Source organism: Procambarus clarkii, chromosome 84, assembly GCF_040958095.1.
Source record: "Procambarus clarkii isolate CNS0578487 chromosome 84, FALCON_Pclarkii_2.0, whole genome shotgun sequence".
Classification (NCBI taxonomy): domain Eukaryota; kingdom Metazoa; phylum Arthropoda; class Malacostraca; order Decapoda; family Cambaridae; genus Procambarus; species Procambarus clarkii.
In genome coordinates this window covers 19,225,320-19,238,531 of record NC_091233.1, presented here as the reverse complement: position 1 = coordinate 19,238,531, position 13,212 = coordinate 19,225,320, and the positions used below count along the sequence as shown (strand labels likewise).

The 13,212-nt window shown below is 42.2% G+C and overlaps 1 protein-coding gene across 1 annotated transcript; it reads right to left on the bottom strand.

The window, feature by feature from the left end:
- Positions 1 to 5,754: 5,754 nt before the first annotated feature.
- On the bottom strand, positions 5,755 to 12,025 carry LOC138358602 (mucin-22-like). The gene is made up of 2 exons (XM_069316671.1): positions 11,455 to 12,025; positions 5,755 to 6,212 (listed from the first exon to the last, which is right to left on the bottom strand). The coding sequence occupies exons 1-2, from the start codon at positions 12,023 to 12,025 to the stop codon at positions 5,755 to 5,757; spliced, it is 1,029 nt and encodes a 342-aa protein (XP_069172772.1).
- Positions 12,026 to 13,212: the final 1,187 nt, after the last annotated feature.

Genomic DNA, 13,212 nt, shown 5'->3' with positions numbered 1-13,212 from the left:
ATATAGTCATAATGGCTTGGCACTCTCCTCTGATAGTCCAATTCAATTCCCTCTTTCTCTGTCTACTATACGTCCCTCTGTATCTACTTCCTCCTTCCCCTTTCTACCATCTTTCTCCCTATCTACTACACCTTTCACCTTTTCTACTACATCCTTTCATCTTTTCCCAATTTTCATTTTTCCTTCTATCTTCAGCTACTCCAATTCCTGCATTCTTTGTCTATTCCTTCCTTCTCTCCCCCTATTCCATCCCCGCCCCCTCCCAGTAACTCTCACCGCTACTTTCCCTTCTCACAAACTTTCACTTAGGCGTCTCTGGAAACAAGCAGGATTAAATTGTCCAATAATTCCAATGTAATGCTTCAAGTTGGATCAAAGGCCCGACGGACTTCTTAAAAGTCTCCAACAATGTGCGCTTTATTACCATAACATTTTGTGAAAGAAGACATGTAGAGAGAGAGAGAGAGAGAGAGAGAGAGAGAGAGAGAGAGAGAGAGAGAGAGAGAGAGAGAGAGAGAGAGAGAGAGAGAGAGAGAGAGAGTGAGTGTCGCGCAACAAAATGACACCATTCTATCTGTTTCTCTCTCTCTCTCTCTCTCTCTCTCTCTCTCTCTCTCTCTCTTCTCTCTCTCTCTCTCTCTCTCTCTCTCTCTCTCTCTCTCTCTCTCTCTCTCTCTCTCTCTCTCTCTCTCTCTCTCTCTCTCTCTCTCTCTCTCTCTCTCGCTCTCTCGCTCTCTCTCTCGCTCTCTCTCTCGCTCTCTCTCTCTCTCTCTCAAGCTTAAATCTTCTCGAGTCATCAAACTAAGCTGTGAGGAAAACGGTCCAAGCTCCTCCACTATTCATAAACCATCTCAGACCCCTTTATACACCACTTACAGACCCTCTTAAGACCATTTAAAACCCCAACTATGATTAACACACCTCGAACCAACTGTCTCTCATCTGCTTTCTTACCCATTTCTCATCTGTTAGCCAGTGAGAACCAGACTCCACTAATCCACGAGCGAACAACATCTGTGTTGAGAAACATATCACATATTAAGCTGTGATATGTGGACATATCACATATTAAGCTGTGATATGTGGACATATCACATATTAAACTGTGATATGTGGACATATTACATATTAAGCTGTGATATGTGAACATATCACATATTAAGCTGTGATATGTAAACATATCACATATTAAACTGTGATATGTGAACATATCACATTAAGCTTGAATGGTAAGGTTGGGAAATACACATGAAAGGTTCTCTAATGGAAGGTAATGGTGTCTGTGTGTGTTCCACTCTGCCACGTGACATTAATGGGGAATGGGAGGCTTGTGGAGAAGAGTGGGGGATAGTGGGTCTAATGGAGAGGATTGGAGAAAGGGTTCGAGAAAATGGGGAGGATTGGAAAGAGAGGGGAATAGTGGGGGTGTATTGTGGAAGGGAAGGATTGTATAGAGGGAGGGAGAATAATGGAGGTGGTTCAGAAAGAGGGGAATAGTGGAAAGGGGTGAGGTAGTGAGAATAGTAGACTCAGGGAAAGGGAATAGTGGAAAGAGAGTTGAGAGAGAGAGAATAGAAAAGGAGGAGGAGACAACATGAATAGTGAAGACGGCGAAGAGGGAAATAAAAAGGACTTAGATGGAATAGTGAAAGGGGCCGAGGAAGAATAGTGAAGGGGACAGAGGAAGGATAGTGAAAGGGACTGTGAAGGAATAGTGAAGTGAAGAGGGGGAAGAGGGGGAACTGAAGAATGTATAACAGAGACAGATTTAATCTGTTATTTCTCTGAACAGAATGACAGCATCACTGAAATTGGAGTTTTAAAAACAGAAATGTTGTGGAAAACCCGAGTCGACAAGAAAATCATATTATTCATGGAATTTTTTTTTCAATTTTTCTCTTAAAGGAGAAAATTTCAATATGAAGTTTCTGGTGTTTGTGTCATCAGAGACTCATAGTACAGGTGATCCTGACCTGTCTGTGTCTGTCTGTCTGTCTCTGTCTCTCTGTCTCTGTCTCTGTCTCTCTCTCTCTCTGGAAAATAAAAGGTACTCGAGAACTTTATCAAGAAATAACTCGATTATTCGATAATCAAATAATCTAGAGTAATTTAATTCCTAGATGGTTCGTGGTCTTTGGTGAGGAGGGAAGGTAGGTAGGTGTAGGGGAAGGTAGGGACGTGCAGGGGAAGATAGGGAGGGAACAAACCCCCCCCGTACACCCTCCACCTACACCTTACCCACTAATTATCATTGTGGTCAAAGTGTATCTCTGCCTGAATCGACTTATGTCCAAACAAGAGAGGAATTGGGTAGTAAGGGCGGTCGCTATTTCCTTCTATTTGTGCTGGTTGAGACAGGTGAGATAACAGGTGAGAATGGATTAACAATGTGGAGATAGAGATAGGTGGATAGCATGATAAAGATGGGAAAGGGGGTAATGGACTAGGTGGAAAGGGTGGGTAGGTGAGTCTGTAATCCATTGGGTAAATGAGATGTCAGAATAGAACAACATAAGGCTCTCTCCTCCCCATACGATTCATACTCTCTTAATTACACTTCCAAATGGAGAAATAATAAAGTATCACACTGTACCTTATTGAGAAGTGTTGAGGGATTTACTACTGTTTCCAACACAAAGTAAAAGGGCTGAAAATTAGACACCAGCACCCGGATTCACGAAGCAGTTACGCAAACACTTACGAACCGGTACATCTTTTCTCAATCTTTGGCGGCTTTGTTTACAATTATTAAACAGTTAATGAGCTCCGAAGCACCAGGAGGCTGTTTATAACAATAACAACAGTTGATTGGCAAGTTTTCATGCTTGTAAACTGTTTAATATATGTAAACAAAGCCGTCAAAGATTGAGGAAAGATGTACACGTTCGTAAGTGCTTGCGTAACTGCTTCGTGAATCTGGCCCCAGATTTACACGTCAGAAAAGAAGGGAAAAGGGCCAACGTTTCGATTCTACATGATAATGGTTCGAAACGTCGGCTCTTCGTTTCTTGCCAGATGTAAAGGCTGGGCGTTTGTATAGTGTTTGTACAACGCTCATCTGAGGATAGGTTATTGAACAACGGTTGAAATAACATTCCATTTTTAGATTAGGCGGAAGAGGAGAGATGAGAAATGGGTGATTGTGCAAGTGGAAATGGTGCTGGAATAGGTGGAAAAGTCTGGAAAGGGGCTATGGAAGAGATAGTGAGAGATCTCTTAATCTCTTTTTCTTTCTCTCTCTCTCTCTCTCTCTCTCTCTCTCTCTCTCTCTCTCTCTCTCTCTCTCTCTCTCTCTCTCTCTCTCTCTCTCTCTCTCTCTCTCTCTCTTTCTCTCGCATAGTTATCATAGCTCTCTCACCATCTCTCTCTCACTATTACTCAAATTCCTTCCAAAAGCCACACATATTCCACATTCACTATCACACCCTCATCACTATTGCCTCACCATCACTCATCCTCTCCCATAGTCACCATCACATCATTTTTAGCTCCCATAGTGAGCTAAAAAAATGAACTAATCCTCACACACAGAGATCACACTAACGTGATGCATCAAATGAACAAATCCACAAGGGCCGTGACGAGGATTCGAGGCCCTTGTGGATTTGTTCATTAACTAATCCTTTTTTTTAGCTCTCTCACCATCTATCACTTTCTTCCCATCACTTTCAAAACTTCCGATAGATACCCAATTGAAAAATACACCTTCATTCATGTTAGACACAAAGCTCATATCAACTTAAATTTTTTTCATTCTCAATGTCAGCCGCAAAAGGTCTATTTCAAAAGTGAAAGCGATTGATCTACTTCAGAGCAAGAGATTTTGTATTTTTTCCACGTGGGATTTATGTATATTTCACGGGGAGGATTAATCTCCTTCAGCAAGGGATAAAGCTGATTTACAGGGGGGGGGGTTTACGAGGTTTTAGCATAGGATTGACGTCTTTCAGTGTAGGATTTGTGTGTTTAGTTAGAGGGATTTAAATCTCTTAAAGTGGTAAATTTCTGGGGGATTTAACACTTTAACTGGAGGATTTATTCTTTACCAACGGATTTATGGGATTTATTGAAGAGTTCTTGCTTCCCTTATAATAATATTTTTGACATGAAAGAATTAGTCTCAGCATATATATATTTTCTCGAAATATTTATATAAATATATATGTTTGAAAATTATCTATTTCAATAGTGGTTTTTATGTGTTAAGGAATTCATCTATTTCACGAGAAAATTTATTTCCTGAACGAACTTATCTATTTCCTTAAGGGAATTTATCTATTCAGTTTGGGAATTTATTTCAGGAGATAGTTTATCTATTTAACAAAACAAAAAATATATTTTGTAATATATCTTTCCCGCAGCTAAAATATATTTGTATTTCATATATTTCCCTTGAGGTTAATACATCTTTGTATAGGAGTGATTTATTTCACAGGAGGGATTACCTCTTGAGATGTGGAGTGAAGTCTCACACCAGCAGAGGCAGACAGATAGGCAGACAGGATAACAGGCAGACAGATAGGCAGACAGGATAACAGACAAACAGGATAACAGGCAGACAGGAGAACAGGCAGACAGGATAACAGGCAGACAGGAGAACAGGCAGACAGGATAACAGGCAGACAGGAGAACAGGCAGACAGGATAACAGACAGACAGGATAACAGGCAGACAGAACAAACAGACAGGATAACAGGCAGACAGGATAACAGACAGATAAACACACCAAATAAACAGTCCAATAAACAAGGAAGACAAACAACATATAAACAGAGAAAAATATATATAATTTATTCCAACAATCAATTGTCAGGAAAAGGAGAAAGATGGGATGGTAATTAGGGGGAAGGAGAGGAGGTTGAGGTTGGTAAATAAATGGAGGGAAAGAGGGGAATGAGAGAGGGAAGAGAGAGAGAGAGAGAGGAAGAAAGAGACAGAGAGGGGGCAGTCACTGGTTCTCAACTTAACTTCCTGAATAATGACGTATTTATATGTAGATAAGATCCCTGTGAGGGGTGGGGGTGGGGGTCTACCTCACCCCTACCTCCTAGGCTCTGAGCTCCTTAGTGAGGGGAGAGGGAGATACAGGGAGGAGAGGCAAGGGGAGACAAAAGGTGAACCTAGGGGAAAGGGGAAAGGAGACTGGTAAACCAGGGAGTGATCTCAAATTAAGGGCTCACGTGGGTAGAAAACTGATATCAAAGGATTCATCAAAGGGCTTTTTAAGATGAGGGGAGATGACAGGAACCCCAGCCCTGACAACCTTAACTACCCTCCCCCCTAACGACCCCTGACGACCCAATGGCACCCGGAAAACAAATGAGTCAAACTGCTTTCCTGCGCCGTGATATGACTTTCATTCCTCGGATGTGTGTTGACCAGGAACCGGTTAACCGGTTGACAAGGAATCGGTTGGTGAGGTGAGGAAGGTGGTGAAGAGGAATTACGTAGGAGAGAGGAGTGCCAGGATGTAGAAGTGTGTATGGGGGTGTGAGAGAGAGACAGAAAGAGACGGATATCCCACATATATAGCATAAATAGGTGAATACAAATAGGTGAATACATACAAGCAGACAGAAAGAGAATGGCATAGGCTCAGCAGCATCCTTGAAAAGCCTCATCTTTCTCCTCTCCCTCTCGCCCAATATGTTCGGTCATATTCCCAATCGTTTAACATGGAGACAATAACGGTCAGATGGGCCCCTTAGAGGTTGTTTGTGGGCCCTCTGAGGCACTTACTGACCCTGTAAGTGTCTCAGGAGGCATCATAAGGAAGACATTCGTGGACCAAAGCTGTCTTGGCAGCTTCCATGTGGACCAAAGCTGTCTTGACAGCTTCCATGTGGACCAAAGCTGTCTTGGCAGCTTCCATGTGGACCAGAGCTGTCTTGGCAGCTTCCATGTGGACCAGAGCTGTCTTGGCAGCTTCCATGTGGACCAGAGCTGTCTTGGCAGCTTCCATGTGGACCAGAGCTGTCTTGGCAACTTCCATGTGGACCAAAGCTGTCTTGGCAGCTTCCATGTGGACCAAAGCTGTCTTGACAGCTTCCATGTGGACCAAAGCTGTCTTGGCAGCTTCCATATGAACCAAAGCTGTCTTGGCAGCTTCCATGTGGACCAGAGCTGTCTTGGCAGCTTCCATATGAACCAAAGCTGTCTTGGCAGCTTCCATGTGGACCAAAGCTGTCTTGGCAGCTTCCATGGCATCCCTCACTGTTCAAGGGGATAACAATTACAGTTAAATGAGCTTGAAAAGATAAATAGATCCAATATTGCTTATTTATACCTAAAAAAATGGAATATCTGTCTGAGGTTGAAGGCTAGTCTCATCTAATTTTGCACGTTATTGCTGTGGGGCATGTGCCTCGCATGCCATAGCGGTTGCTAACATAATGTTCCTCTTGCATTCTGGAGAGACAGAGAGACAGAGACACAGACAGATAGACATACATAAAGAGTCCTCCTCAGCCCTTCCCAGCCATGTTCAGCCGTGTCCAGACCTGCCCCATAGTTCTTGAAGCTTCTCAACTCTCCCCCATCTCTCGCGTGCATAGGTGGCGCGGCGCCCCCCCACCTAGCGATGGGGGGATGGGGCTACGAGGGGGGGGGGGGAGGAAGAGGAGGGGGAGGTGTACAGAACAGCTGTTAACGATCGCCTTGATCTCTGAGCTCTCAAAGAGCCAAGGACGTTAGGATGAGAATATGTTAAGAGCTGTGGACCAATGGCCAGCTGGGAGTGTGGTGGTGATTGTGGTGGTGGTGATTGTGGTGGTGGTGATTGTGGTGGTGATTGTGGTAGTTGTTGTGGTGGTTGTGGTGGTGGTGGTGAGGTCTAGTTCTCTAGTGCTTGTTGTCTTATAGTTTAATTCTTCTGATGATGAAATTCTTTGTTGAATCTGGCATTAAAGTTGTGGATGGAGGTGGCTTCCACAACTACTTTCAGGTCATTCCACAAGTTGACTACCAGTACAGGACACGAGTACTTCCTTACATTCCTCATCTATGTTTCCAGCTGCCACTTATTCTCGGCCTACTTTCTCTCATTTTAAAGAGGTTGTCCTTGTCTATGTTGTTATTTCTCATTGGTATCTTACATGTTGCGATCATGTGCCCCTCTTTTTCTTATCTCCTTTAGGGTTCTAATATCTTGTTCCCTTAATCTGTCCTTATAGCTCAGACCTCTTAGCTCTGGCAATAATCTTGTTGCAAACGGAGCCGGTCGGCCGAGCGGACAGCACGCTTGTGATCCTGTGGTCCTGGGTTCGATCCCAGGCGCCGGCGAGAAACAATGGGCAGAGTTTCTTTCACCCTATGCCCCTGTTACCTAGCAGTAAAATAGGTACCTGGGTGTTAGTCAGCTGTCACGGGCTGCTTCCTGGGGGTGGAGGCCTGGTCGACGACCGGGCCGCGGGGACACTAAAAAGCCCCGAAATCATCTCAAGATGACCGATAACGTCTTTTCCAATTTTGGTCTTATGCTTCACTGAACGTGGATTCCAGGCCTATTTGCTGGTTGTGGTACTCACCTAGTTGTACTCACCTATTTGTACTCACCTATTTGTACTCACCTATTTGTGCTTGCGGGGGTTGAGCTTTGGCTCTTTGGTCCCGCCTCTCAACTGTCAAACTCAACTGTTCGTGTTCTCAACTGGTGGTGGTGTGTGTGTGTGGTGATAGTGGTGATAGTGGCGTTTGGTTGGCATGGTTGTGGTATGTTTGGTTCGTGGTTCTATCTTGTTCTCCAGTCCATTGAAATATCAGGTACTGTTGTTGACCAGATCAAACACTAGAAGGTGAAGGGGACGACGACGTTTCGGTCCGTCCTGGACCATTCTCAAGTTGACTGAGAATGGTCCAGGAGGGACAGAAACGTCGTCGTCCCTTCACCTTCTAGTGTGTGATCTGGTCAACATACTTCAGCCACGTTATTGTGACTCCTCGCCTGCATCAACTACTGTTATGTACTGTTCTTCAATCCACTCAAACATTCGCTACAGAACATCTTGTTCTCCAGTTGCCTCTGAACCCGCTTGTGTTCTTTAATGCAAAAATCTGTCCATTCCCTCTGCGGAAAACAGGAAACCAGGCAATTCAAGAGCGGGATCAGTCATTAGGAGTTTTACGCGGGTTTTTAATAAGACATGCAATTTCCCCGAGGGCAAAAATATATGGATAAATGCAAAAAGGTTAAGAAAGAAAAGATTAGGGGTGATTAACAGCCAAAAATATATTGTGGAATCTGTTGAAATGGGGGAATGGTTTGTACTTATCTAGTTGTACTTAGTTGTGCTTGCGGGGGTTGAGTTGTGACTCTTTGGTCCCGCCTCTCACCTGTCAATTAATTGGTGTACAGGTTCCTGAGCCTACTGGGCTCTATCATATGTACATTTGAAACTGTGTATGGAGTCAGCCTCCACCACATCACTGCCTAATGCATTCCATCTGTTAACTACTCTGACACTGAAAAAGGGCTTTCTAATGTCCCAGTGGCTCATTTGGGCACTCAGTTTCCACCTGTGTCCCCTTGTTCGTGTTCCACTCGTGTTAAAGAGTTTGTATTTGTTCACCCTGTCAATTCCTCTGAGAATTTCTACTGTCTTCCGCCCAACCACTTAGGCTGGACGGTAGAGCGACGGCCTCGCTTCATGCAGGTCTGCGTTCAATCCCCGACCATCTAACTGGTTGGGCACCATTCCTGCCCTCCCTTCCATCCCAAACCCTTATTCTGACCCTTTTCCAGTGCTATATATAGTCGTAATGGCTTGGTGCTTTCTTTTTTGTATAATGAAATCAATCTTCTCTTAGTCTCATTCACTGTGCCTCGCGTGTATGAATGAACGTGAACGAGTAGCTGTGAGCACATGGCAATGTTGTCAACAACAACATTGCCACGTGCGTCTGTTTTCATAGTCACTTAATATGCAAGGTTTTGCCCTGCGGGTTTTCAGGTGATTAGGCTTTTACACCCTGTCGTATGCAAATTACTACTTGGGTTTCTATCTTGCCATATTTCACTGCAGTTCATATTTTTTTCGCATATTTGTTATTCGTAGGTATGCATATCAGGTATGTAATTTGCATACGACAAGGCATAAAAACCTAATCACCTAACAACTCGCAATTCAAAACCCTGCATATTACATATCAGGTATGTATACCTGTGTAATATGTGTAATTATGTGTACTTATGTTCTTATATGTTCAAAATGACATAAGAATATGAGAATATATGAAACTATGAGGTAAGACCGCGCTTGGAACCCGGGTACAAATATTTACCAACGTTCCGTATATATAAATCGAGTTTCACGATTATCTGATTTCGAGGAAATATCAAATTAAGTGTTGATTCGTCGGCGCCAACTTGAGCCCCTATCAACAGATCGCTGAGGCGAAGCTGTTGCTCTTTGTTTACCTCATCAGCTGATCCGTGTTTACCTCAACAGCTGATCCGTGTTTACCTCATCAGCTGATCGGAGTCAATACTGGTGCCGGGTGGTGATTGCTTGCCTCCGGGAGCCTGCTTGGCCAATAGATTAGAAGCTGAAAGGAGAGGGAATCAGTAGGGGTGGGGGTGGGGGGGGGGGGTGAAAAGGGGTGGGGATGTGGGGTGGGATTTAGGGTGGGGGAGGTGCAGCCCCTCTATAATTTCCTTTTTCTATTTTTGCTTCATTTCCACTTTATTTTTTCCCTCTTTCGTCTCCTAAAATGAAAAAAATAACTTAAAGGTAAAGAAAATAGCAGAAAGACTATTGGCCTAAACCAGAGAGCTCCTATTGGTCCATACGAGGCAGCTCCAATTGAACCATACGAGGCAGCTCCTATTGACCCATACGAGGCAGCTCCTATTAATCCACACGACGCAGCTCCTATTTATATCCACTCAATGTATATCTAACCTACGCTTGAATCAATGAAATTTCCCGGCCCGCTTCCTTCATGTCAACTTCTTTCTCCTCTCCTGCCTGCTGGAGGGGTGTCAGTAAGACAAATCAGGGTCCTCACCAGCCCTTAAGGCCCCAGCCCTCAGGGGCGCCTGACATGACGGAGGAGAGAGAGGAACTAAGGGGTAAGGGGGTCTATTACCCCTCCTCCTCCCCCCCAGGTAAAATGCCTTGCGGGTTTTCCATCTTAATCCCTCTTGGAAGTGCCCCCCAAAGGATATATTATTACTTTGAGACCATTTCATTTTTTTTCCATATTAATAAAACAAGTTATTACCATACTAATAAAATGTCTCCTTGTTAATAAAACAAGGAGACATTTCTTTATTACTGGGGGTTATTTGAAATATATTTTTATTGTTAGCTTTTTATAGTAAGTTAGTTTTATTGGTAGGAATTATTGCAGGTTAGTTGGCTATTCGAGGCAGGTCCTATTGGTCCATACCAGACAGCTCTTATTGGTCCATACGAGGCAACTCCTATTGGTCCATACGAGACAGCTCCTATTGGTCCATACGAGGCAGCTCCTATTGGTCCATACTAGGCAGCTCCTATTGGCCCATACGAGGCAGCTCCTATTGGTCCATACGAGGCAGCTCCTATTGGGCCATACGAGGCAGCTCCTATTGGCCAATACGAGGCAGCTCCTATTGGTCCATACGAGGCAGCTCCTATTGGCCAATACGAGGCAGCTCCTATTGGCCAATACGAGGAAGCTCCTATTGGTCCATACGAGACAGCTCCTATTGGTCCATACCAGACAGCTCTTATTGGTCCATACGAGGCAACTCCTATTGGTCCATACGAGGCAGCTCCTATTGGCCCATACGAGGCAGCTCCTATTGGGCCATACGAGGCAACTCCTATTGGTCCATACGAGGCAGCTCCTATTGGCCCATACGAGGCAACTCCTATTGGTCCACACGAGGCAGCTCCTATTGGCCCATACGAGGCAGCTCCTATTGGCCAATACGAGGCAGCTCCTATATTTCGTCCAAGCAATCTCATTCATATGTCTAACCTAAACTTATAGCAATCCAACGTCTGTTAAACAATGTCTGCAGCAAATAACCTAACCTAACCAATCATATTAGCGGTTATTTACTGCACAAATCACAAACCGGGTGTCTAAACCAGTATTTACCCAGGTCTTTCCTGAATCTGAACCTATCCAATTTATATCCATCGTTTCCTGGCCCTGTTTTCTGTTGACATTTAATCTATATGAAAATGTATCTGCATTCTGCTACATTTAGCTGCTGCGAGACACTCAAGTGATGGATGAGATTGAGGTAAGTCCGTAGGTAAGTCTGGCCTCCGAAGGTAAGTCTGGTCTCCATAGGTAAATCTGGCCTTCATAGGTAAGTCTGGCCTACCGTAGGAACGTGATCAATGCCAATTCATCTCGTGGACACGGCTACATTTGTCATTAGAGTCATTCATTGTCTGAATGGCTCATCCGTCACAGTGAATCATTCAACCGTGTAATGGATGAGCCAGGTGTCAGTCACGTGTAAGGGTGAGAGTAAGTTTAGAGTCACATGTAATGGTTGAAGTAAGTTTAGAGTCATATGTAATGGTGCGAATGAGTTTAGAGTCATATGTAATGGTTGAAGTGAGTTTAGAGTCATATGTAATGGTTGAAGTAAGTTTAGAGTCACATGTAATGGTGCGAATGAGTTTAGAGTCATATGTAATGGTACGAATGAGTTTAGAGTCATATGTAATGGTACGAATGAGTTTAGAGTCACATGTAATGGTGCGAATGAGTTTAGAGTCATATGTAATGGTACGAATGAGTTTAGAGTCACATGTAATGGTACGAATGAGTTTAGAGTCACATGTAATGGTGCGAATGAGTTTAGAGTCATATGTAATGGTACGAATGAGTTTAGAGTCATATGTAATGGTACGAATGAGTTTAGAGTCACATGTAATGGTGCGAATGAATTCAAAGTCACATGTAATGGTGCAAATGAATTCAAAGTCACATGTAATGGTGCGAATGAATTCAAAGTCACATGTAATGGTGGGAATGAATTCAAAGTCACATGTAATGACTTTATATGTGACTCTGAACATGTAAACTTTACCTAACACAAACTAACCTAACTTTATCTTATCTAACTCAGCCTAACCTAATTTTATCTTATCTAACTCAACCTTACCTAACTTAACCTTATTTAACTTATCTAAAACTAACCTAACCTACTCTAACTTAACCTACCTTAACCTAATTTAACTTAATCTGGTTGATTTGGCAAGGAATCTTGTATTTGATATCGTAAGGAACTTTGGATTTAATGTCGCAAGGAACTTTGGATTTGATATCGCAGAAAACCTTGTCGTTGATATAATAATTTTATTTAACTGATATCGCAAGGAATTTTATAGTTGATATCGCAGAAAACTTTGTCGTTGATATAAGAATTTTTTGACTGATATCGCAAGGAATTTTGTAGTTGATATCGCAGAAAATTTTGTCGTTTTTATAATGTTTTTTTTTAACTGATATCGCAAGGAATTTTATAGTTGTTATCGCAGAAAACTTTGTCGTTTTTATAATATTTTTTTTAACTGATTTCGTAAGGAATTTTGTAGTTGATATCGCAGAAAACTTTGTCGTTTTTATAATATTTTTTTTAACTGATGTCACAAGGAATTTTATAGTTGTTATCGCAGAAAACTTTGTCGTTGATATAAGAATTTTTTTAACTGATATCGCAAGGAATTTTGTAATTGATATCGCAGAAAACTTTATTGTTGATATAAGAATTTGTTTAACTGATATCGCAAGGAATTTTGATTGTTATTATCTCTAAAAAGACTTAAAAGAAACTTCTACAGCAAACCGATTGAGAGATAATCACATGCCATTAAAAGTGGCTTCAGTTATATATATATATATATATATATATATATATATATATATATATATATATATATATATATATATATATATATATATATATATATATATAATTATCTTCAATTATATTTAATTATATATAATTAGTGTGTGTAGTTACATTATTTTTGAACCCCCAGTTGATGCTGCATCAACCTGATTGGTGATTCAAACGTGTAAACTAAACCATTAAGTATACAGGTTTACCATTTTCGTAATAAATCTAATAGATCTAAAAAAATATACCCGATACGTCGTATTAATAAATTCTTCAATGTTATTCCCTTTAATTAGTCATTAAATACACAATATGTTGTCAGTCCGGTGTTGTCAAAGGGCCAGAAATGGCCGAAACGTTCAT

Coding starts and splice junctions, on each gene's coding strand:
- LOC138358602 (XM_069316671.1), bottom strand. CDS start 12,025: ATGTTCAGAGTCACATATAAAGTCATTACATGTGACTTTGAATTCATT. Junction 6,213..11,454: donor ACTTACTCTCACCCTTACAC/GTGACTGACACC, acceptor CCCCTTGAACAG/TGAGGGATGCCATGGAAGCT.